General features: G+C 42.4%; 1 protein-coding gene across 1 annotated transcript; it reads left to right on the top strand.

Moving 5' to 3' along the window:
* The first annotated feature begins 869 nt into the window (after window positions 1-869).
* C13H1orf198 (chromosome 13 C1orf198 homolog) lies at window positions 870-24,309 on the top strand. Its single transcript, XM_052805975.1, has 4 exons — window positions 870-1,325; window positions 9,994-10,044; window positions 19,338-19,889; window positions 21,827-24,309. The coding sequence occupies exons 1-4, from the start codon at window positions 978-980 to the stop codon at window positions 21,881-21,883; spliced, it is 1,008 nt and encodes a 335-aa protein (XP_052661935.1). The 5' UTR covers window positions 870-977; the 3' UTR covers window positions 21,884-24,309.

The raw sequence follows: 24,309 nt of genomic DNA, 5'->3' as shown, positions 1-24,309 counted from the left end.
AGGCTAAACAGAACCCTGCTCTTGACAGAAGCCGGTCATAATGCTGGCAACTTGATTTCAGAGTTGAACAGTTTGGCAACAAAATGTTCTTTTAAGATGTTGGTGTTTGTGCTGCAATTATTCTTCACCAACTGCTTTCTACCCCCATTCTCCTAATTCATTTAACGTTTTGGAAGAAAGCAGTCTTCCTCCTGTAGCATACCTAAGACTAAAAAACCCTGGTTATTTCAGCCTATAGGAAATCTGTTTTACCAATGTAACTAATGCCTGCTGCACGGACTTGTTACGCCTGGGCTGCAACTTTTTTTTTATCTTGCCAAAATAATACAGAGGCTTTGGACAGACTTGCTGCTGAACTTGTTGAGTGGGACGGAATAGCCCATCCCAGGCCTGACGGCTCTTCTGACAGGAGCTGCTGGACCTTCTATCGCGTTAAGAAACGAGTAAGACTTATTTAGGAGTTGGGAAAGGCAGGTCCTTGGCTCCGGCGCTGCTCTGCCAGCTGAGGCAAGTCGTTTCCTAGTGCTCCCGGCCGCGGCAGCGTGGGAATACTACTACTGCTCGCCGCCTCTGGAACGGAGGGGAAGGGCGGCGGGGGACGAGCGCTCGGGGCCCGGCCGCGGCCGCAGCCTGGGACTCGGCTCCGGCTCGGCACGCCTGGGGCTGGCTCCGACCCGGTCAGCTCCATGTTACCGAAGCAGGCTGGGGAGGCGGCCTCCCTCCCCTCCGCCCGCCCCAGAGCGCCGGGCAGCCGGCGCCGGGGGGGAGGCCGGCCGGGGCTGCCGCGGGCGCTGGGCGTGCGGGAGGCGGGGTGTGCGGGGCGGCGGCCGGCCTTTATAGGGAGCGAGGGGAGGCGGCGTTTGCCGGAGGGGAGCGGAGAAGGGAAGGGAGGGCGGAGGAGGCGGTTCCCGTTCCCATTCCCGCCGTGCGAGCGCGGCCGGCTCGGTGCGTGCGGGGCTGGCGGCGGCGGGGTGGCCATGGCCTCCATGGCGGCGGCGATCGCCGCCTCCCGCACGGCGGTGATGAACGGCAACCGGCCGCTGGACGAGCGGGAGCGCAAGCGGTTCAGCTACTTCTCCTCGCTGAGCCCCATGGCCCGCAAAATCATGGCGGAGAAGGAACGGATCCGCGAACGCTACGGGCCCGAGTGGGAGCGGCTGCCGCCCCGCCAGCAGGACGAGATCATCGACAAGTGCCTGGTGGAGCCGCACGTCCAGGCCCGCTACGCCGCGCACCGCGGTGCCGCCCGCCCCGCCGCGCCGCCCGCCTCCTACCCCAGCCTCCGCCTCAACACGGGCCAGAAGGTGGTGCGCTTCGGCGACGAGGTACCGCCGCCCCGGCCGGGGACGGGGGGGGGAGAAAGGCGGCCAGGGGGGCGCCGGCGGGGCCCGCCCCTCTCGCCTCAGTCGCCGCCGGGGCGCGGCGGTTCGGCTCGGCTCGGCTGTGTGAGGGGGTGGGGGTCCGCCATGACGGGATCCGGGAGTGAGGGGAGCTCCGCGGGCCCGGCGGCGCCGCCGCCGCGCGGGTGGGGTGGCCGTAGCCCCGGTGTCACGAGTGGGTCTTTGCCGCCGAGACCGGCGCTCGGCTGTGGAGAGGAGCGGGCCTTTCTAGTCGCTAGCAACGGGGAGGGTGCGGGGGGGTGTGTGTGTGTGTGTGATGAGATTCCCTTCTTTTCCCCCCTCCGTGACTCTGCGGGAGGGCGGGATGTTACACCGTAAGCGAGGGGACTTGGTCAGACGGTAAGAGCAGGAAAGGCACCGAACCGGGAGTTTGGCTGAGAGAAGCAGAAGTAACTCTGAGGTGGATTTTGCAAAACGGTGACTTACAGAAGAGGCCGGTACCAGCTGCCCCCCACCCCCCCCCACCCCCAAAGCGGGGCACGGCCGTGGCTAGCTCTGGAAACAGCCCCTTGCTGAAAACGGGCCGTAGGGAATGTTTACACCCAGTTAAATCTCTTCCTTTTTGTTTCTAATTTTAGACACAGTTAAAAATACAACACTGAAAACATTCCAGCTCTTGGTATTTTTAACACCTAGGAAAAAAAAAATGCAGCCTGTTCCATGTCACATGCCAGGAAAAACACGGGTGTGGAAAGATAGATGGCAAAAAGTATGGGTTTTGAAGCTTCCGAGAGCCATCTGTCTAATGGCAAAGCGTGGCAGCCCTTCTAGAAATCCACAGGTATAAGGGTACCCGGTCCGGAGCAGTGGGTCATGTTACCGAGCGTGACCCCTTGAAGAGGAAGGTCTAACAATGCTTGCAAAGACCTGGCAGTGCTCTTCAGATCCTGTATCTCTCCATATGAGATTTCCTTTGTTTTGTTTTCTTTTACATCTTGGTATGATTACAGAGCCGCTATCTTTCACTATGTTCATATAATATCTTAAAGTGACCTATTGTTGATTAATTTTAGTGGCTTCTACCAGAAAAAAATAGTCTGCTTCTGCATTTGTAGTCATCAATCCAATTTAAAGAGAACAGTGCTGCTTTTAGTCTCTTCGCCAATATCCCTCGCAATGGGGTTTCTAAGAAGCGTTTGAAGCACATAGATACTTGGCATCGTGGTTCCTGACCAGCTTTGTGCTAGAAGACTGCTGCCTGTGTTTCACCTGTCAGGAAGGTGTGACGATGTGTCCCGCACACATCGTATCTACAGTTAGAGAACATGCAGTCAAGCTCAGTTTTGTTTAGTCCGTGATACCAGAAATTCTAGGTAAATATTTGCTAGTAATAGACCATAACTCCTGGTGAAAAAGAAGTATAGAAGGATGCAAGACAGCAAATTTGGTTGTGCAAGCAGTCTTTGAAAGGAAACCTAAACCTGAAGTTAGTTGTGAAAGGGTTTAGGTTAATGACTGTGGAAAGTAAGTATATTCAGCTTTCCTAGTCTCAGACAGCTCTGCAGTGCTTTCTGCTTTGAATTATGTGGATCTGGAAGGAAAGCAAGCAAGTTGTAGGTTGTTGTGCTACACTGTATGGAAGTAATCATTTCCTGCTTGACAAAACAGCTAGAGAGTCCATCTGAAATTTGGCAAGTTGTTTTTTTTTTCCCCTCTTTCCCCCAAAATACAGCTATGATACAAATAGTGTTGTTGTTAGCGTTTGTGAAGCCATTAACCAAAGAAAGCATGGTTCATCAAACTACGTGATGCAAAATGTGTAATTTTGGAAGCATCTGCCTCAACTGACTTCCTCCTTGACTTCCAAGCTGGAGTTAATATATATTGTATTTCTGAAGAAAAGAGATTCCATTCATTTTGGCATCCTCCACGTCCATTTTAGTTCTTCTAACTGCACTATTGAGCCTTGGAGCCTTTCCTGGCTCCTCATCTGATAGCTTCCTCTCCCCCTGCTCCCTTGCTGGCATTCGACCTGATTCTTGGACATTTGCCCTGGCTCACTAATTGTTCCTCCTTGTCCTGCTGTTACAGAGCCACGGCACCTGGTCTCTTGCCATTTCGGTTCAACTTTCCAGGCTTGCAAATGCTTTGCCTATAGAGCTTTATTATCTTGCCCTCTTCTGGTGTGACAGCTTACTGAGCTGTACTACTGCCATCTTTCTAAGATGTAACTGCTGCACATACTGTGGTCACCCAGCCCTTACTCAGGGCAATTAGATTGGTCCTGGCCACTGTCCTTGTCTCATGATGGATGGTATCCTGAGGCAAGGAGATGGACAGTAGTCTGCATACCTCAGAATCACTCGTTGATGATGTTGCAGCGCTTTCAGTGTGAGTGTGTTTTGGTCTGATGATGTTCTTGCTGACACCTGCTCCAAAAGCTTCATGTTTCCAGCCACAGCTCATCTTCCCTGTTAACTGATGTTGAAATCTGTAGTGATCTTCCTGTGCTTGCTTAAGCATGGAAAGTTGATCTCTTTCACCTCGTGTTCTTTGGAGGACTTAGGAGAAAGCAATACAAGGATGAATGCTGAAGATACTGATTTACCCATCCAGGACTCTCACCATTTCAGTCCCACTTTCATGCATGTGACCACTTTGATGAGGTGGTCCAGAGGATATATGTAGTGGTCTTGTATCTCTGAACAATTGGTTCCCTCTTTCTCGCCCCCCACTATTTCCCTTATATCTTTTTGTCCTGGTTTTGGCTGGGATAGAGTTAATTTTCTTTCTAGTAGCTGGTATAGTGTTATGTTTTGGGTTCAGTACCAGAATAATGTTGATAACACACTGATGTTTTCAGTTGTTGCTAAGTAGTGTTTAGACTAAGTCAAGGATTTTTCAGCTTCTCATGCCCAGCCAGCAAGAAGGCTGGAGGGTCACAAGAGTTGGGAGGGGACACAGCCAGGACAGCTGACCCAAACTGGCCAAAGGGGTATTCCATACCATGTGATGTCATGTCCAGTATATAAACTGGGGGGAGTTGGCCTAGGGGAGGGATCGCTCAGGATCTAACTGGGCATCAGTCAGCGAGTGGTAAGCAATTGCATTGTGCATCACTTGTTTTGTATATTCCAATCCTTTTATTAGTATTGTTAATTTATTATTGTTATTATTATCATTATTACTTTCTTCCTTTCTGTTCTATTAAACTGTTCTTATCTCAACCCCCGAGTTTTACCTTTTTCCTTCTGGTTCTCTCCCCCATCCCACTGGTGTGTGGTGGGGGAGTAAGTGAGCGGCTGCATAGTGCTTAGTTGCTGGCTGGGGTTAAACCACAGCACTTATCTAACACCAAACTCATGTCCTGAACTTGTAGCCCAGGACTGTAAGTTCTCAAAGTATAAGCATCTCCTACATTTTAAAAAACACCTTTCAGTATGTTGGCTGTGTGGGAAGGCTATGACAGAAAATAGATGTGCAGTAACAGAACCGTGGCATGCTGTAGCCATTATCCACTCATTTCGTAGTGCTAGAGCACTGCAGCACCACGTGTGACTCTTAGCAAAAGGCTAGAGTCAGCTGAGTGCCGCTGCTCCTTCTCTTCCATTATCTTATCCTCATTGCGGCATTGCCAGTCATGGAGTTAATAACTGAAGCTGGACATCCACTGTGAATGCAGTTCCTAAAGAGGATCGGTGCCAGGACACCACAGCTGCTTTTTTAATCTCCGATCTTGCTGTCAAAGAACTGAAGGTTTTTAAAAGTCTCAAAAAGCTTGATGAAAGAAGTGGAAGTACAGAAATTGGGCTCCCTGATTCCCTAGACAGCATTTCTTTCTCAAGCACAGAGTTGGGTTGGGTGGCACCCAGTTGACTTGGCATTTACCTGTGTGCACAATGCTGTCATGGTGAGGATGCATGCAAACGCTAACACCAGCCATTACCTGTTCACTGGTGTCGAGTTAAGGCTTCCTAGTTGAAACGGACCCCAGGATACACCAGCTCAATAACCTTGATGGGGTTGCAGGCCTTGGTATTTTCTAACACTACCTCTTAGAGAGACCCAACATCTCTTGCTTCTCTATCTTGTTCTGTTTTATAGAGTCACGTGCTCTAGGTCATGCATATATTTTTCATCTCTTCCAGGCTAATAGGGTTGTTTTAACACCTCATGAAAGAAGTTTTGTCCTGTTTGCTGAAGATTGACTTGCTATCATTGCACATGGGCCCAGCACCAGGAGACTATTTGCTTCACCATCATTTTCTGTGTCTAGACAGCCTAGGCCTTCTGGCTGGGGGCTTTTGGAGGCTGCAACCTTCAAGCAGAGCTTCCTCTTTCCCAACAAGCCTCCAATTGCTGGCATTTCTCCGTTTATGTCTAGGGCTTGTAGTGGTAGAAAATAAGGTTAACTGAGCAGAGGAAAATCTGGAAGTAGAATCTGGGATTGAATATAAATGTAATATAAATGGGCTATTTTTGAAATACGCCTTAAATTATGAGCCATCATGAGAGGAATAGGTGGAAAAACAGTAGTGTGTGGGAGGTATCACCCTTGACCACTGTAGAGGTCAGCTTGGTTAAGCATCTGGTTTGATGTTAGTTGCTGCCACTGGATGCTCCCTGTATAGTTCAGTGAAAGATAGTTTAGATATTCAGTTTACAACAAGTTCTCGCTCTTCTCTTAATAATGTTCCTCTTTATCTACAAGTGTGTGACATACACATGGATTTAAGGTCTGATTTTTCTTTTTTTTAAAGGGATATTGAGTATTTGAGTGGTAGTCAGCAGCTGAAAGAATTGGACTTGAAATAACTAAACTTTTCATGGAAGAAAATGCCATGTGCTTTAGGAAGTGGTAAACATTTCACGTGGAGGGAAGACAGGTGAGAGAGTTCGGTTAGCTTTATTCATCATCTTTTAATAGGGAAGCTTGACTTACCTACCTGAAGGCAGATAGAGTATTTGTTTTGCTTAGCCTTAAGAACTTTGGCACCAAGCCAAAGGATTGACCCTTTTATCTCCTACTTAAAAATGCTTTAAAGCAACAAATATTCAATGTAGCAATAACTTTTATGTTGGGCCTATTATAGACTTGTGCTTTTTAAAAAATAAAAAATGCAATGCAGCTTTTGAGTGCAGTTAAACCCCAATAACCAGCAAGTCCTGTTCCGATAACACTTCTAAGATGCATTTGTTGGTGGGTTTGTGACTGCCTTGTTATTGTCAGCTGCTCTGAGCAATGCTCATGTCAGACGTGCTGGCACGTTTCTACCAGTGTCTTCCATTTTGAAATTCAGATGCTGTTTTGCAACAAGCTGCCTACATATAGCAAATGTAGTTTGTGATTCTTTTTTATGTATTCTGCAGCTGGTTGTTGAAGTCAAGTGTATGACTGGATTTTTGCCTCTCTTTCTCTTTTCTTTTTTCAGCTATGAAATATGTTGCATGAGGCCCTGTTTCTTACAAATAGGTTCTTTAATGCTGGTGAACAAAAGTGTATTTATTTGCCTTCTTTCTGGAAGAAGGCTTTGTTGTGTGCTGAAAACAAAAGCTGATCAGATATGGATCTCTTCTAATCTGTGTTGATGATAAATAGCCTTGAAGCCTTTTTCTCTAGAATTTCCAATCATAATTTACTTTTGTGAATATTGAAATAGTTGATGCTTTTGCTCCCATTTTCTTAAAGCGTGTGAGAACTTGTTAATCCTACAGAAAGCAAACTTCTCGGATTTTGTTGGTGATAAGCATGAATCAGGCACATCAGACAGGAAACTGTTGAACCATGTTCTCCTGCTTCTCGCTTTTTCTTCTGCATGTCCTCTGTGTGAGGGCACAAGAGGTGGAGGCCACAAACTTCCTTCCCTTCCCTGACAATGGACAGAACCTGACAACTGTCTCCTTCACCCTAGCTTCAAGTACACTCCAAATAACTACAGACACCGACTCCTTGAAGCTTTGTATCCTCAAACCATGTCTTATCCTATTTTATCCTTTGCTAGATCCTATGGATGATCTCTTGAATGTGGGCAAAGCTCCTCAGACTTAGTGGCTCTGAGGTGTGCTGGGCTGTGCAGCCTGAGATACAATGAGCCATCCTTTTAAGAAGAAAAATCTATGGTTGTTTTGTTTCAGGGAACTGTTCCAGCCTAACAAGTGTCTACTACTTCCATCTTTCGAAATAATCTATGAAAGGCTTAGATTTTGTCTCTCACAAGAACTTTTTAACAACGAGTACCAAAATACTGTTAATTCATTTCAGGAGATTTTTGTCTGCCTAAGCTGGAGGTTGAGGCTACAAGTTGAGGTGCCAACAAGTGCAATGGCAGTGGAGAAGATACTGGGCTCTATGAAGTGGGAAGCTGACTTGCTCCGTCCTGTAGGGAATGATGTATCCTGGTCCATGACAACCTCATACCTTCCCTCTGCCTTCCCTGTGCTGCTTTTCTATCCCTGCCTTTTGTCAGCAGGGCTTGCTTGCAGCTGCGGTGTTGTCGCTGAGTTGAGGATGTGCAGTGAGCATTGGGTGAAGAGGTGTCCCTCCCAGTGCTGTCTACACTTGCCTCAAATACAGGAAAATAAAGAACTGGCTGTCTCAGATCCAGGATGAGGATGGTCTTGGCTTGCTCCCAGAATTAAAACTGGTCCACGGCTGGTTTGCATGTCCTGTAAATGGCAAGAAGTCAGAGCTTACTTTAAACTCCTTAGGTAAAACCCACTGACAGCTATGGCTATGTGTCTGGAGCTTTAAGGTGCTGTGACAGTATGTAGGAGTGTTACACTGTTTGCTGGACTTCATTTCTGTCCTTTACTACTGTGGTTGAAGTCGAGTACTGATTTGTCCAGACCCCATGTGAACAGAAGGGTTACGGTCCTACCTTGTGTGTGAGACTCAATCCCGTGGCTGGGCCTCTTCTGTCTCTCTTCCCTCCTGGACCGTGATTCCTGTCATGCGTGCTTCAGAAATGAAGTGCCAACTCCACCAGTTTCAGAGGCAACGGATACAGTCTTAAAATGATTTTGAAATAATTTGACACTCGCTTGCTGCAAGGCATCCCACCTAAGTGGTGTGGCATTCCCATGGGGTCAGCAGCACTCTGCAGTGCAAATAGTGATAGAAGTTAGAACAGATACTAAAAAGCAGACTCGTACTCCCTTTGTTTCCCTTAAACATTAATAAATATGAATATCCATTTCCTGGAATGAGAGAACCCAGTATTATACTTGTGTTCTCGGCAAAAATTTCCTGTACCAAGTTTCATTTTTGGCCAGAATGTGTGGTCCAGCAGAGCCCAGGCCTTTTCTTTCAGATGGTCTCTATCAGCCCAGTTCTTTTTAAGAGCATGGGATTACCCTCATGTATACACCACAAATACTTCGCTGCTAGAAACCCTGTGTTTCAGAGGTGAGTAATAGTTGGAGAATGACACATTTTCATGTTTAGGAGATGGTTTCAGACACTTCTAATTGAGATTTCATAGCCCTTGGCCAGCAAAATCTGCCTAGGGAGAAATAAGAGATAGCGGATCAGGAGAAAGCTATCAGATGTCTGAGAAACTTATTTCTATAAAGGCAGAGGTCAGAAATAAGAAGAAAAGGGCAGTCATAGTAAGATGCGGGGTTCCTATGTTAGCTTAAAGCATGGTCTAGTTCTGTTACCCTTTGAACAGCAGGAGTGTGAAACAAGCCTTGTCCTGTCCTCTCCTTCCCTGGCCTTTCTCCTTCCATCCGCCGTTCCGACTCCTGTTCCTCCCCTGATGTACTGGGGTGGCCAAGCAGTGGTATACTCAGTACGGAGGGTGCAACTCATTACTTCTACCAGCGTGAACATCCAATGTACAAATGAGACTCATTCACGAATAGGAATAGAAGTGTGATCATTTTGTTGCAAGTCTGGAACAAATGTGAGCAACGGTTATTTATTTATTTATTTATTTTCCACCCCTTCTTTTTTCGATGTGGGTCACGTGTATTTCTGGAGGGCATGCTATGTAGGAAGACGTTATTTAAACTTCCCAAATCGGGATTATTTTCAGAAAAATAGCTTCTTAAAAGAAGCTATTTCAGATTGGGATTTTACTCTAGACTTTGTGTGGTTCTTTCAACAGCACCGAATACTTATTTCAGACTGATCGTCATTGAAGTGGCATAATGATGTGTCTTGTCAGGGCTGGATCCAGCTGTGGCTTGGCCTAATGGATGCACAGCTGTTTTGCTGCCATGTGACTGCCTGGTTGCACATGTGCTCTTCGGTCCATGGAGGGGAGGAAATGGGACTTTATTTCCCTAAGGCCCCTGCTTCTCTTGTTATTTCTGTCCCTGTGTGTTGCTAGTGGCTACCAAAGAAAATGCCTAGTAGAAAACTGGAAATATATTATTTAAAAAAAACAAACAAACAATTTTTTAAATCTATTTGTAGAGAAACCATATCAAGAGGTTTAGACCAGGTTAAACCTTCATTTATTTTATAGGTTAAATTGGTATACTAGTTGATAATCTTGCCCCATCTCCAAGTAGTGCTCTCGCTTTTTAGCAAGTTCTGTGGTAGTGGTTGTTATGCTCCTAGCAGTGCAATGTAATGTCGTCTGTATGATGCTCCTGAGCAGGTAAAGCTGCTCATCTGATTTTTAGTCATTCTTGAATTTTATTTCAGGACATAACTTGGCAAGATGAACACTCAGCTCCGTTCTCCTGGGAAACGAAGGTAAATATGCAGCAATTTTATTTTTAATGTTGGTTTGTCATTTTATACTGTTCCTTGTGCATTTATATTGTCTTCATTTTGAGACTTGATAGACTAATGTCACCTTTATTCTGTGAGAGCTGTATAAAGTGACCATCCCGCAAATGAAGCGGGACTGGTGTGCTTCGATTTACATCAACAGAAACACAGCATGTACTTCATGAATGTTCTGCCTTCAAGTGCAGGCGTAAAACTGATTCATTATCAATTATTTGATTTTTCATTGTAAACTTTTTTAACAAATTTCCATGTTTAGCAAGACCAGTGTCTCAGATATTGTACAAACATAACTGCCTTTCACTTTTCAAGTCAGGAGTAAAGTAGCTAGGAAATGGGGTAAGAGAGGTACAGATATCTAGTAACTTCATTGGATTCTTTCCTAAAGCCTGTCTTACCCTTCATCTTTTTGTTACGTACTAGAATGTAATGAAACTTATTAACCTGGGGCTATGCTAGAAGCATTGTGTTATTTCCTCTCCAAAAGGCAGCTCCTTCAAAAAATAACGTAGTTTTCTGTGGTGGGTTGGGGGTTTTTTGGTTGTTTTTGTTTTGTTTTGTTTTCTCCTTGCTTTGTCTCTGGTATTTTGTTAAAGCATTATTTATGATGGGATTCTCATAAGGCTAACACAAAGCCAGAGTTCTCCCTCTTTCTGAATGGAAATATAGTTGCACCATATTTGTGATGGGAAATCAAGTTTGGTGGTTCTTGTTGAAGAAAGTCTGGGAGCAAAAACACAGCTTGTTGCCTTTCTCAACTGGGTATGGTGGGCATGTTAGTTTAATCACGCATTTCAGACTTTGTGTTTTCTGGCTTTATCTGCCAGAGAAAGCTGCTTCTCCCCTGTTTCCTCCAATTTTTGCCCTTGAACTGTGTAGATAATCATGTATGAGCTTATGAATATAATCTTAGCCTAATGCAGAGTAATTATTTGGAAATACCAGTGAACACAAAATTAATCCGGTTGACCCTAGGCTTGTTGTCAGCCTTGTCTGCTCAAGGTCACTGCCTGTAGCTAGCACCCCATCTGTGCTTTGCAGATGCTGATTAACCTATAACTTGATGTGACTCCTGGGTCCCTGCAGCATACAGTGCTGCAGTTTAAGAGAAACCATTGCCAGTCTTCACTGGCCTTAGAACTCCATTGTAAGCTGTGGTGGGTTCAGGAGCCAGTGGAGGATTTCCTGCAGTGGAAGCCTGGTAGCTCAGGCAATTCCTCCTGTCTTTCAGGACCCTTAGAAGCAGCAGCCACTGGCTTTTAGTACAATACTGAAGACGCTTTTAGTATGGGTGTACTTGGGTGGAGCTGTCAAAAAGAAAAATAGTGAGAAGAGTGTGGACCTCATTAACAATAAGGTGAAATAAATCATATGTTGGAGACAGTGGTGTTGTCTCTCCCCTACTTTCTAGTGCAAACCCTAAAACTCAGTTTTGGGAACATGGCAGCTCTAACTGTATTTCTAAGCTCTGTCTTGATAGGGTTTTGTAAGTTTTAAATACTTGAACTTCCTGGAGATGGTGGTTCCTGTAATGCACCAACTAGTGATCCATGAAGAGATGCATCTGCACTCAAATGGATTTTCTCTTTAACTGATAGTTGTCTTTTCTTTTAAATGCTTGTATGTCTAGTGAAGTGTTTTTTCAACCCAGCCTGTGGTTTATCCCTTGCTGATTAAGATTATTTTTATGATCCTCCTGGTGTCTCAAAATGAGGGACTGCAATGGATAGATGCTCTAGTTTAATGCTCTTCTGTAATGAAAGGAGGCTAACAGAATGATATGGGAACACTCTTGTAACTGCTGAAGAAAAGTGAGGTGGGGAGGAGGTTGCTTTAGAAATAATTGTCACAGCTAATCAAGCTGTGCTTCCCTCTTTCTCCCACTCCCTCCTTGTTGACCAGAGAGAAAAGCTGTGCCTCAGCTGTAGGTTGAAAAGTTGCATGACCTTTTCCTTTAGCAAAACTCTAGAGAATCCATTTTGTCTGGCTTTACAGGGTGTGGGTTGGTTGGTCTGTGTGGGTTCTTCCTTTTGTTTTTTCCTCGGTGCCTCATATTGTGTGAGTCTTTCAGCTAAATCCTTCAACTGCTGAGTCTTCCATTTCTAAAGGTGGAGATCTTCCTTTGTGCCTACTCTTTGATCTCTTCCCTAACCAGTACTTTAATAAGATAATATTGGAAGGCAATTTCTCCATGAGGTACCGGCTGAGGAACAAGTATCCTTGCCCAATCGGTCCAGCATGGGGAAACAGTGAAGAAACCAGAATGAGCTGTTTAATAAGGTTGACATGTTGTAATGCACGTTCGGTGTCTTGTGAGCCAGATCTGTTCCCACTGTTATTTCAGGCTGTCAGGCTCTTTCCATTCCATGAGCTCTACCCCCCGATGGGTTATTCTTTCCATAATATTCTTTTCCCTGATGTCTCTCTAATGCAGAGGGTTTGGTTTGGGTTTTTTTGCATGTTATTGCCATGATGATGAAATTCCTTCATTCTTTTGCAGCTTTGCATGAATGTGCTCTGGCTTATCCAAGGAAGGGAATGTGGTGTTCACTTTCTGCTTTTGCAGAGAAGGAGAAAACAGAGATGTAAATCAGTAAAACCAATAGGGTCTTTTTTTTCTTTTTTTTTTCCTTTTTTTTTTTGACATTGAGGCTAAGAAAAATAAAGCAGCAAAATCAGTATATGTCTGTAACTAACCTCAGGAAAACTGAGAGGGTAGTGAGAAGAGGGGAGGGCATGTCTTCTGCAAGTTGGAGCCTCTCTCAGCTGTTAAAGTGAAGCCAGTGGTGATTCCAGTTGATTAGGTATGGTCAAATTTTTTCTCATGGTAGCTAGTGGAATGGATTCCCTAATTCCATGGCTGTCAAACTTACCCAGAGAATGGCGTACTAAATTGCTGTCATTTTGGGCAGAACATTGTTGAAGGGCTTGATAACTTCACTTCTGTCAAAAGTAAACTTTCTGCGTTCTTATTTTAAACACAAATGTGAGATATGGCTCAAGTAGTTTATATCACAGCAAACACTTGCATGAATATCTCCACCATTTTTAGCTGTTTGTCTTACGTCTTTATTTTTAAACCCTCAAACAAGGCTAACAAAGCAGAAATACAATGTAAATTGCTGAGTTAGCTGTTAGCATTTAAAATACTAATTTTTTAGTAGAAAGCTGTAGCACTTCTCAGAAGGAAGACTACTCAGGAAGCAATGAGTTCTCATGGCACTGTGAATAAACTGACATTTTAAAACTAGAGATTGAATTGGAGGGAGTGATTTAGTTCATGGGTGGAGCCCCACATGAACATAACACGTCTTGAAATGTGGGTTACATTTTTAACTGGGTCTAAAGCCAGGTTTATGAATTTAGGGCATTCTATTTATGGCTTCAGGTTTAAGTGAGATGAAAGCTGACGTTTTGGCTGAGTTTAGCCTTTGAGGTTTCTTGGTTTGTTTGAAGTAGAAATTCAGTGAAACTCAGCACGGACCCCAAGATATAAATGGAAAACAAGAATCATGCCTGGGTTTGGAAACAAAATTTCTCTGCAGCTCTTCCTGAACTCAGAACTTTCTGGGTTTGGTGTGTTTTTTTAAAAGAAAATTAATTTAGTAGTGGGCAGAAAATGTAATTTCAGTCTGCCACCTCAGGTAATACATTGAGTGCACAGAGCAGCATGGGAATTAAGTTGGGATCTATTTCTAATTCATACTATTAACTAAAATAGGTTTTATTCCAAAGGCTTAAAATTGACACATGCACATATAAAAATTTGTTGGTCTTGATACAGGTAGAATAGTTGCGAAGGTACCTTTAGAGAGTCCTTTTTGTACTTATTTCTTTTTAACTCCTGGCTTTTTCCTCATTCAGCTCGCTTCTACTTTCAACAGGCCCTCAGACGTTTGTTGAAAAGAGAAGCCTTCAAAGTGTGTTTAAAAATAAACAAACAAACAAAAAAGCAAAAAAAGAAAGTGTCAGTCTTCAATCCTTTCCATAATCTGGTTGCTGCCTTTCTGTCTGAATTCTGTAATTATATTGCTACAGAAGTGATCTAATCCCAGCGATGATTTTGAAAGAAAAATTTATGTTGCACTTAAAAAAAGTGGTTTGCAAACTGTTTCCTTTATCTAAAACTAGAAGACAGTCTTCAATATCCTTCTTTGTACAAGTCCTAGTTGGTTTTGTGTTGGTTTTTTTTAAATAGGAAGAAAGTGGCAGAAAATAATTTTTTTTCCCTCCTTCTTTAGCAGCCTTATATTAGAATTGTTTGTTACAAACTATACTTCAGTGTGATTATTTTTATCAAGCTGGCATAAATGGCAATGCTTCCTTGGAAGGAGAGAAGAGTGATGCCTGAGGTTTTCAGTTTTCACTTCCTTTTTTGATCTAGACTACAGATGTTTAAAACACAGTGCTGCAAGACTACTGTTGACTATTAGTTCTTGAGGAAAAAAAAAAAACCAACAACTTGTGGTAATAGTAGCTGTGTTCAAGGTTTATTTTAATCTGCATGGCCAGATGTTCTCGGCTAAGGATTCAATTACCTACATCAATCTTTAGATAGCTGGTTTTGAGCATAAAACCGTGCACATACCAGATACTGTCAGTATGAGTTTGCTCAGGCTAACCAGTAACAGTGGCAGACTAAAATGCTGTTCTTATCACCAAAGAGTAGATCATGAAATTTCCTCCAAAGCTCCACGCTATGTATCTTTGGCGTTGTCTTTCTATATGGACTAAAATTACTTAGATTGTTTTTGAGTGCTTTGCTCTATTTTTGCCCTTGCAATTGGTCTCTGCTGACTAGGGATTTCTTTCTGACTCTGAAAAGATCCTGAAAACACCCACGGTGTGCACAGGAAACAAAGCAAAAACTGCAACTGCTTTGGGTCCCATATTTATTTTGGTTTTGTCCACGCAGCAAAGCAAAATCATCTTCTAAATCATTTTAAACTTGGCTTTCTTACCTCTGCATATATCAGGCTGTGTTTAAAACAAGTTGCTTTTGACAGTGTTTCTGCAGTCTTTGTCTCAACAATTTGGATTTTTCAGGCTGCCAAGCAAAACAATTTGTTTTGGCTGTGTTTGCTTGACTGTTTAGTAAAATACTACACATTCCTGATGAGTGAATAAGATGCTTAAAAAAAAAGCTCCTGGGTTCTTTGTGGTCATCTTGTTTTTAATATAGACTTAAGAACTGAGACCTGATTTTATACAGTATTATTAAATCATTACATTCTTAGTGTGTGGTGCCTCTCTTTTAGGATACATTGTTTCCCATGAGTATATACAGCCAGTATGATGATTTGGTGGATTATCGCTGCCTTGAGACTGAAGTTAGGTCTAAATTTTTTAATCCAATAAATAAAATTCCTGAATACCTTAATATGGTCTTTTTAAGGAAAGATGGACATGCAGCTTCCTAAAAACTGCAATTTTTAATATTACTTATATTTATTAGACAGAAAGATGATCCAAGACCTAGGCATCCTTTATTTTAACCCTTGCAGGGGTTTGGGACCAGAGGGATAAGACTGAAAAGAACACAGACTTCTAGGTTTGCTCTGCCTCAAAATAACTACTTGTGCGTGCTTTCACATGAACTCTCTCTCCCTGTCTCTCTATCAATGTGTTGAGAATGACTTGCTCTTGCAGTATCTTTAAAATGCTACTGCTGTTAATAGCTTTTATTTGAATTCTGGTAACTTCTAGAAATTGCAGTTGGGACTGTACTAGCCTGTCTGCAAACTCTCGAGACTTTCTGGGCTGAACAGTTCCCAGAAATACAATTTGGACAAATGGTAGGAAAAAGAAAGTATTTTTATTTTATTCCATAGATGGGGAATTAAGGAACAGAAACTGCAGCTCATTCAAAGTCATACAAAATCTGTGAAAGCAGCTGGGGACTGAAACCCTATCTCTAGAATCCAAAACTGTGCCTAAATGACAATTCACTTTTGAGCATGAAATCTTACGCAGCGTTCAGTGTTTGCTTCCCCAAAGCGGCAGCTGGTAGAGTGCCACAAGTGCAGTTCTGCTGCTAAATTGTGAAGTGTGCAACTGCAGATCTCAGCAGCTCTTCTTCAGCCCGAGGAAAGCGAACACGTGGTATGGCCCGTTACAGAATAGCTGCTACTCTAAGTTTGATTGGGGCCAGGAGAGATGTGCATCAAGATACTCTCATGGCTGGCAAACCTAAAGGAAAAGGAAATGTTTTGGGGGGTAACTGTCTTATAAATGTCCTTTCCTTCCCTCTCCTGCTGACCCAATCAATTGCCAGTTTGCAATCTGATGTAAAAAATGGAGAGCAGAACACTAATTAAACTCGCACTTCTAGTGTCTAGTGACTCATTAGAACATACAGTACTGCTCATGACTTAGATGTCAGCATGGCATCTTTCACGCATGGGTCTTCTCCATCTCTACGTGAAATTATCTCCCTACTTATACTGCTGCTCTGTTGTGGTGGGTTTTTTTGGGGGGGAGGGTGTTTATAGTATTTTATTGCCAATTTTGTGACTTAAAATATTGCATATTAATAATTTTCTTTCATCAGCTACATTTCCTAGGGGTTCAGATGTCTTAAGTAGCCTTGAAAGTCAAATAGAAGCATTATATATTTCAAGGAAAATAGAATAACTTGTGAGTGGTGTACAGAAGTTCTTGGCTTCTCAAGTTAAATGCTAGAAGCAGAATTATCCACCTGACCTCTCGGGGCTGTATTTACATCATGCTGAGATGCAGTGCTTTCAAAACCTGTCAGGTTAGTCTTGTCACCTTTGCTTTCCTTGGGGGAGAAAGTAAACTCCTGAAGAAGTATTTTTATTCAGATTATTCCGTGTCAGGTTACGAACTGTTTGATCTCCGAAGCATACCGTGACACAAATATGCAATCTTAAATGTCGGGTGGTCCTGTCTTCTGAAAGGGGAAGGTACACCCCACGGTCTCTGCTTTAAAAGGACAAAGAGGGCATCCTCTGCAGAACATGCATCCATGAGCGGGTTGGAAAGGATACAACTGCCTGGAGTTGTGCTGCAGTGCCACGCTCTTCTCTGTACTAGAAGGGGTCTGCCGCTTCCAAACCAGACCTCTGAGTTGATATTTGGACCCATATGAAAGAACATAAAACATGACCCCAGTTCCAACCCCCCTGCCATGGGCAGGGACACCTTCCACTAGACCAGGTTGCTCAAAGCCCCATCCAGCCTGGCCTTGAACACTGCCAGGGATGGAGCATCCACAACCTCTCTGGGCAACCTGTGCCAGTGCCTCACCACCCTCACAGTAAAGAGTTTCTCCCTAATAATCTAATTTAAATCTGCCCTCTTTCAGTTTAAAACTGTTACCCTTCATCCTATCACTACACTCCCTGATAAAGAGTCCCTCCCCATCTTTCTTATAAGCCCCTTTTAAGTACTGGAAGGCTGCTGTAAGATCTCCTCGGAGCCTTTTCTTCTCCAGGCTGAACAACCTCAACTCTCAGCCTGTCCTCATAGGGGAGGTGCTCCATGCATAAACAAACTATGGATGTAAACTATGCATCCATAGTTTGTTTATGCAGAATTTATCTAAGGAAAAATCTCCTGCACTTAACTTTACATCATTAGTTTTGTTTTAAAAAATAAAAAAATGGAGCACTAAGGTTTTTCCCCTTAGTTTTTTGCAGGCAGGGTGGGGTGTCGAGCTGTTTGGTAAGAGTTGCGTGTATCCTTGCACTCGCCTTATTCTAGCTGAGCTATAATCATAGCTTGTTTATGTTCTGCATCTTTTGGTAACACAGTATATTCTTAATGAAAGCACGGAACTTGGTGCTTCCTTGCCTATAACCTTGGAAAAATATCTAATGTATCTAATTCTTTAGAAAGGTCAGATGTTAGTCCATGAATCAAATTATGTGTAGTCAGCTGCTGACTGTTTAAAAAAAAATTGTTTTATAAATAATCAGTTGCTGAGTTAACATTTGTACTTTGAGAAGTTTCTGAATATTAACTACTAGGCGTGTGAGACCTGCTAGATCTACAGTCCCTTTGAACTTAACATGCACAATAATGTAGGACTCGAGATCAAACACTTGTAGTGAAAATGATATGCAACTAGGACTTGTTTTAGACTCAGGCCCATAGATGCTATTGCGGTTTTATTCAGGAAAGGCCAGGGAGTGAAGTAGAATGGGGAAAACATCACAAATCTGTAATGAACTTCAGAAGTATCTATTAACTGTTTGTAGCAAAAGCTAGTATTTGAAATGTCCTCTGAATTTTTTCAAAACTAATTAGGCCCATAATGACAACAGTGTCACTCTAACAGTAAATGCAATTTAAAATATTTTTTTTCATTGTTTGTTCCATTTTACAAGCGGAAGTCTAGACATTAGGTTGTTCTTTTCCAGTACATGCTATGGTGCTGTGCTCCTAAACACAGCAAAGCTTACGTGTTCCTCAGTGAAATAAGGCTTAACTTTAGTGTCCAGCTAGTTGACAATCAAGATTACTGAAGTGGTGGTAAGTAAAATGAACATTTTGAAGTACTCTTCACTTTTGGGTGGCTTTTGCAAGATCTGTATCATGCTTTAACTGTGGTCACTTGCTTCCTTGACCCAGTGTTACCTCTCAGAAATGAGTATGGCTATCTGCACTGCAAGTAAAAACAAAACAAGGCTCTGGAATAAGTGAAGAACTGGTCCTGCTGGAGTTGTTTCTCTTCCTTCAGAAGGGCATTAGAATTGTAAAAAACACTTGTCTACGCATACCCATTACATCTAATCCTTTGTCTTGGAAGTAGATGGAGTTGTAACATGTTGCCAACTATTTCAAAGACTATAATGGAAGATTACCTTTTAAACTGCGCTGTAAAGCTTTTTTGCTTTATATTTTCATGTAAAACATCTATGAGTTTCAAAATGCATCCACAACTGGTCTAATGTTTTAGTGCCACTATGCTAATATTTTAGCGCTGTGCATGCTATGCACTGCTATCTTGGATGGCACTGAGTAACTCGAATACGATTGCTTTCTCTGACTCCTCTGCAGCAGGTCTAGGACTCTTATGTTTGCTTAGAGTTCAGACTTTTAAAAATTATTATTTTTACATGGCTACAAAGATAGACATTTATGGAGAAAATAAGTTAGCTTTGCTGTGGTGTCTACTGTCTGGGAGTTGCCTAGCTGTGGGCAAATGTGTTATCTATATGCATCAGGAACAGAAGTTCAAAACTGTCTTTGTGAAGGGCTTTGAAATACTGTTTTTCTTTAACCCTGAATAGAGTCAAATGGAGTTCAGCGTTGCATCTCTGTCCATACAAGAGCAAGGTGGTGCCCAGTTGCAAAATGAACAGAGGCAGCCTGTTAAAGCAGCACCTGGTGTCCAAGTCCCTAAATCTTCTCAGGCCAGTAAGACCCCTGGCTCTGATGGGTTGATAGCATCCAGAAAGGAAGAAGAGTCCTCTTTCTGGAAGATAAATGCAGAGCGCTCAAAGTTTGAAGGAGACAAGTCTGAGTTCCAGTCCCTGACCCCCAGCCAGATCAAGTCCATGGAGAAAGGAGAGAAAGCCCTTCCCTCTTTTTACAGACAAGAGTCTACTCCAAAGGAGGTGGCAAAAGCCGAGAAGCCCAGTGTAACTAAACCAGAGAAGTCTGTCACTCCCAGCCTACCTTCTGTATCTCTTGAATGGGAGAAACCTCGACCCACTCAACTCCCTGTTAGTTCTCTAGATGACTTCTTTCTTCCTGACCCACCACAGGACCTGGCATCTTCTAGGACAAACAAGGAAGATACTGATGGTACTATACTTACAGATCCACAAATGCCTGGACAGGTAAGGACTGCTGTATCCGCTGTCCTTAGATTTAAAAACTGTATAGCACATTAAAATCTGACAAGGCCGCTCTGGAAGATTAGGGACTCCATAAAGCCTTAAGCCATAGCTAAGCTTGCTGGCTTTTTATCCTGCAAATTTAAAGTAGTCTATCTAACCAACATGTTAACTGAAATTGTTTGTTTCAGTCAAGTATTTTTTAACATAGTAAAGTGCATAGGATAAAGGCATCATTTAAATACAATACCAGAAACACTGGTATCCAGTGGCTAACTGACAGCAAGCCACCTAACAGTTTGGGGTAAAGAGCTTGCTATAGCAAGTAAAAGAGTTGTTTTGGTTGGTTTCTTTTTTCTTGAAACAGCAAAACACTCAATGGAAAAAAGTGTTTTAACTTGGTAAGTAGACAAACTAGAGTCTAGGATACTTTTATTGGTACACACAGCATAGCAGCGAATGGCGAACTAGTTTCTCAGCTGTTTTAAGCGGTAGCCCAAGGGCCACTTCCCAGTGCTTTGTCCCAGGCAGCTGGGCTGCTTTCAAATGTGTTTTCTCTTGAAGTCCAAAATGGAAATGGAATGAGCTTCCAGAATTAGCCTTCTCAATGTTTGGGTTTTGATTTTTTTTAAATAAAAAAACCCCAAACAACCCAACAACAAAAAATAACCTTAAGCAGCTCAATAGCCAATTGAAGCTATTTAGAAAGCTGATGCTGATCTGTGAGAAAAGAAAGGGGACAACAGGACATGACATGGTGAGGGAAAGAAAAGGAAGAGATCTGAAGCCTGAAAACTGTGAAGTAGAAGAGTGATTCTTCAAACAGAGCTGTGCAGTTCTGTTCGGAATCTGTAGCATCACTCTGGCATAAGCCTAACATATTACTGTACACCTTAAGCATGTCACATAGCTTTTTCTCTACCATATTTTCCCAACAGTGATGGTTTAAATTCCAAACAAGGTGATGTAAGGTCAGAAAAATGCAGGATGAGGTAAATACTTGCAAGAGAAGGAAGTGGCAGCACTTAGGACAGAACACTACTTAAGCCACTTCAGTATTTGGAGCCCTATGTTTAGTTATTTTTTTTCTGAAGCTAAGACATAATGCTTCTTGAGCTGTTTTGCTACTAATTGTGACCACGGTAGTCCTTTATAGTTAATTAAAGGCTTTATCACGTTTTCCTACAAATGGTTTATTGCAGTTTTAATTCCTTTGTGAATGTTTTCTAGCGAACTGAAATAGTTTGAAAGGCCTGATTTTTCTCTGTGGAGAAACAATCCTCCCACGTCAAATTGTGAACAGAGTAGCAGAGAAGATAGTATGACAGAATTTTCTTTGTTTCCTCTTTTCTGGATTATCTTCCCTATTCTGGGGAAGAGAGCCATGCTCTAGAAAGAGAATCCAGAAACTCAGCTGTGTGCCTTGCATAGTCTTCCTGAACACTAAAATCACCATGAATGTCATGGCTAAAAGTGCAACACTGCAGGAGTGAGCATGTTCTTGATAGCCCAGTAAATAACTTGTCAACAAAGTTTAAACTGTGTAGTTTTCTGGAAAAAACTGGCTGTCATTGCAATAGGGAATCCATTGAATTAATGATGCTTACATTCTGTTTGTTTCATTCTCTGCAATACCCACTCTAGTCTAAAAGTTGATCTTCATGAATTTTTCCATGGTGAAAAAAAATAACACGTTGCCTGCAGATCACTACAAGAATTTCATTTTTTTTATCTGGAATTGCCTTTTTGGTCATTGTGAGCATTTTCCCATTCTAGCATTTTCTGGTGTAGGTTCTTGGGTATTGTAGAGCAAGGTGAAGAACTTGAAATATTGGCAGACAACATTTTAAACTTTCTTTTGTAGGCAGGCAGTCAAGTACTGAGTTTGTAATACCATAATTAGCAACCACATCTTACTACTTTTTTTTTTTTCCTTGCAGACTAGTACAAGCAATGTTATCTTGAAGACTGGCTTTGATTTTCTAGACAACTGGTAAAAGATACTTCAAAATAGATCAAACCAATTTTGGGGAAGGAGTGGAATATCTTTCTCCTTGTATGTTAATTTACTAGCATTTGTGTCTTTTTCTAGAAATAACTTTCAAACTCTTAAATGTTGCCTTTGTATAAACTTTTGTAATACCATATGCGTTTTTGGTTTTTAAACAGTGATAGAAGTGTGGTTTCATTTGGATATTTTTTTAATATCTGTTAAAATTTTTAGTAGCTACTGTATTGAGAGGATGGGAGAAGTTACCATACACATGTTAAAGAAAAAGAAATCAGAGTCTCCATATCCTGGAAATGGAACCTACAGGACCAGATTGCTGTTTTCAATCAAAACCTTGCTAGCATGGCTTGTAAGAAATAGCATTGCACATGCAATGGTTCCAAATGAGCAAATAATTCCATACTTCAGATAACTAGCAAAAACAGTATGAAAAATAAGCATACAGAAGAACTGCATTGATTTCTATATTTCATTTAGTTTGAAAGTAACTTTTTTACCACTTATTTGAAAACACTTTTCTTTTGAAGAGGGCAAAGGCATTGCCAAAATGATGGATCCAAAGAAGCACTGTGTGTGTACCCTACAAATCAGCTAAAATAACATAAGAGTGTTAGAAAAATGACCCGGGGAAATGACAGGTGTTTCTGATCTTTGGATTAAAGACTTGGGGGTGGGTGGAGGGGAATGGGACACCACCTAATAAACGGGAGAAACTGTCTTCAGGGAACACAAGCTTGATGATTTATTTCACTGCCTCCTTACTAGAGCATAACTCTTCATAATAGTAGTGCTGGAAGTACAGCACTGGGAATTGCTGGAGTGTAGATTACCTTTGTGTCAGGAAACCACTATGTTTATGGGAGGTCATAGCAGTATAAGGCTTCTTTGTTGTTTAAGCAGCTTATCGTCTCAAGGACTCATCAACTTTGGTGCTTTTTCCTCCTTGTGGGTACATTCTCTTCAGCATTCAACATCTGGGTTACAGTTGTTCCCGAGGTGCAGAGAGGCATCTCAAGGTGGCCCTCAGCAGACTTGCCTCCAGTTCTGCTTTCGAATTACCTTTGTTTGGTGTTTAAAATGTAGAGAACAAGACTAGCTGTCATTTGAATCTGTCGTCTCTGAAATGCAGCATGATTTACACACTGACTCTCACTGTGTTTACCTCACCTTGAAGCCTTAATTCCCCCTACGCACAGCCAGTGACTGGTCTGCTCCAATGCCAAAGGTTTGACCTTTCCCTTTACCTCAGCAATAGTCCCATAGCATTTGTTTGGGGTAGAAGGCAAAACGCAGGGCTCTAATGGGTCTAATGGGTCCCAGCCAAGGCTATAAGAAGGTCACCATCTCCTAGACCATAATTGTGCTAGGCTTCTCATGGATTAGCACTTGACATTTGGCTCAGGGCCAGGGGCAGTTAAATGTGCAGAATTGGATGCTTCAGGATTTTCTTCTGCCTGTTACAGGAAGAGTTTGAGATGTCCTGGAAGAATCCTTGCCTCTAATTGGTGTGCTGCTTGCTCTGAACAAGCAGAGGATGCTGATGGAGCATTAAAACTTACTTGCTGATCAAGGAAAATGCTTTAAGCTACACCACCCCCCACCCCACCCCCCCAAAAATAGAGCCACCAAGCCCCAAACCTCCAGTTTTTCTAGTGTTTTCTTATAAGGTTTCTTAGCTAAAGGGGAAGATTGCCACAGAGCGTAAGGCATTGCGTAGCCTTATTTATAGACTTCTGAAAGCTTCTTTACATGCTTCCTGAGAGGTACAAACTCCTGTAATTCGTGGATATTATCTCTGCATTCAGCAGTTCAGAAAACACTTGTTGTTTCTACCAGCATGGACTTTACTGCTGGTTTTTTCTTAGCTGACCCTTTTTAGCATTTGCTACAAGCATCCAGCATTAATATAGCTTAGAACAACTTTAGCACAAATTCTTTAGGTGTATAGTTAGTATTGACTTACACCTTCTTTTCAAAGCTGACAAATGTTAACCCTGGGGTTTATGGTTACCAGTGAATCTAATTTTCTGTACATTCAGCTGCTGAAAAGTTATAAATCCAACGTGAAGATGTGCATTCTAATGTTACTTTGATATGGGGAGATCTGAAAGCCAAGTCTCCTGCTGTTGAGGAGTGTAATTTTAAACCTCTAAATACCTTAAAGCTTCTTAGGGAAGAACCTGGGCTGCCTATCTCTTCCATCGGCTAACTTGACCCTAATACACATTGGGACCAGCTGGTAGAACATGCTGCAGAACTTTTTACTTATCCTGGTAGGTTTTTCCTGTGCTTTGACAAGAGTTGATGCTCCTTCTTTTCTTTAATATGTTTTTATTAAACATTCTTACAAAAAAATTGTACTTGGTCACATTTTATATTAACAATGTTTTAATAAAGTCACTTTAAATAGAA

This window comes from Harpia harpyja, chromosome 13, assembly GCF_026419915.1.
Source record: "Harpia harpyja isolate bHarHar1 chromosome 13, bHarHar1 primary haplotype, whole genome shotgun sequence".
Lineage (NCBI taxonomy): Eukaryota > Metazoa > Chordata > Aves > Accipitriformes > Accipitridae > Harpia > Harpia harpyja.
The sequence above is the reverse complement of the archived record's forward strand: the minus strand, read 5'-3'. Positions and strand labels throughout refer to the sequence as shown.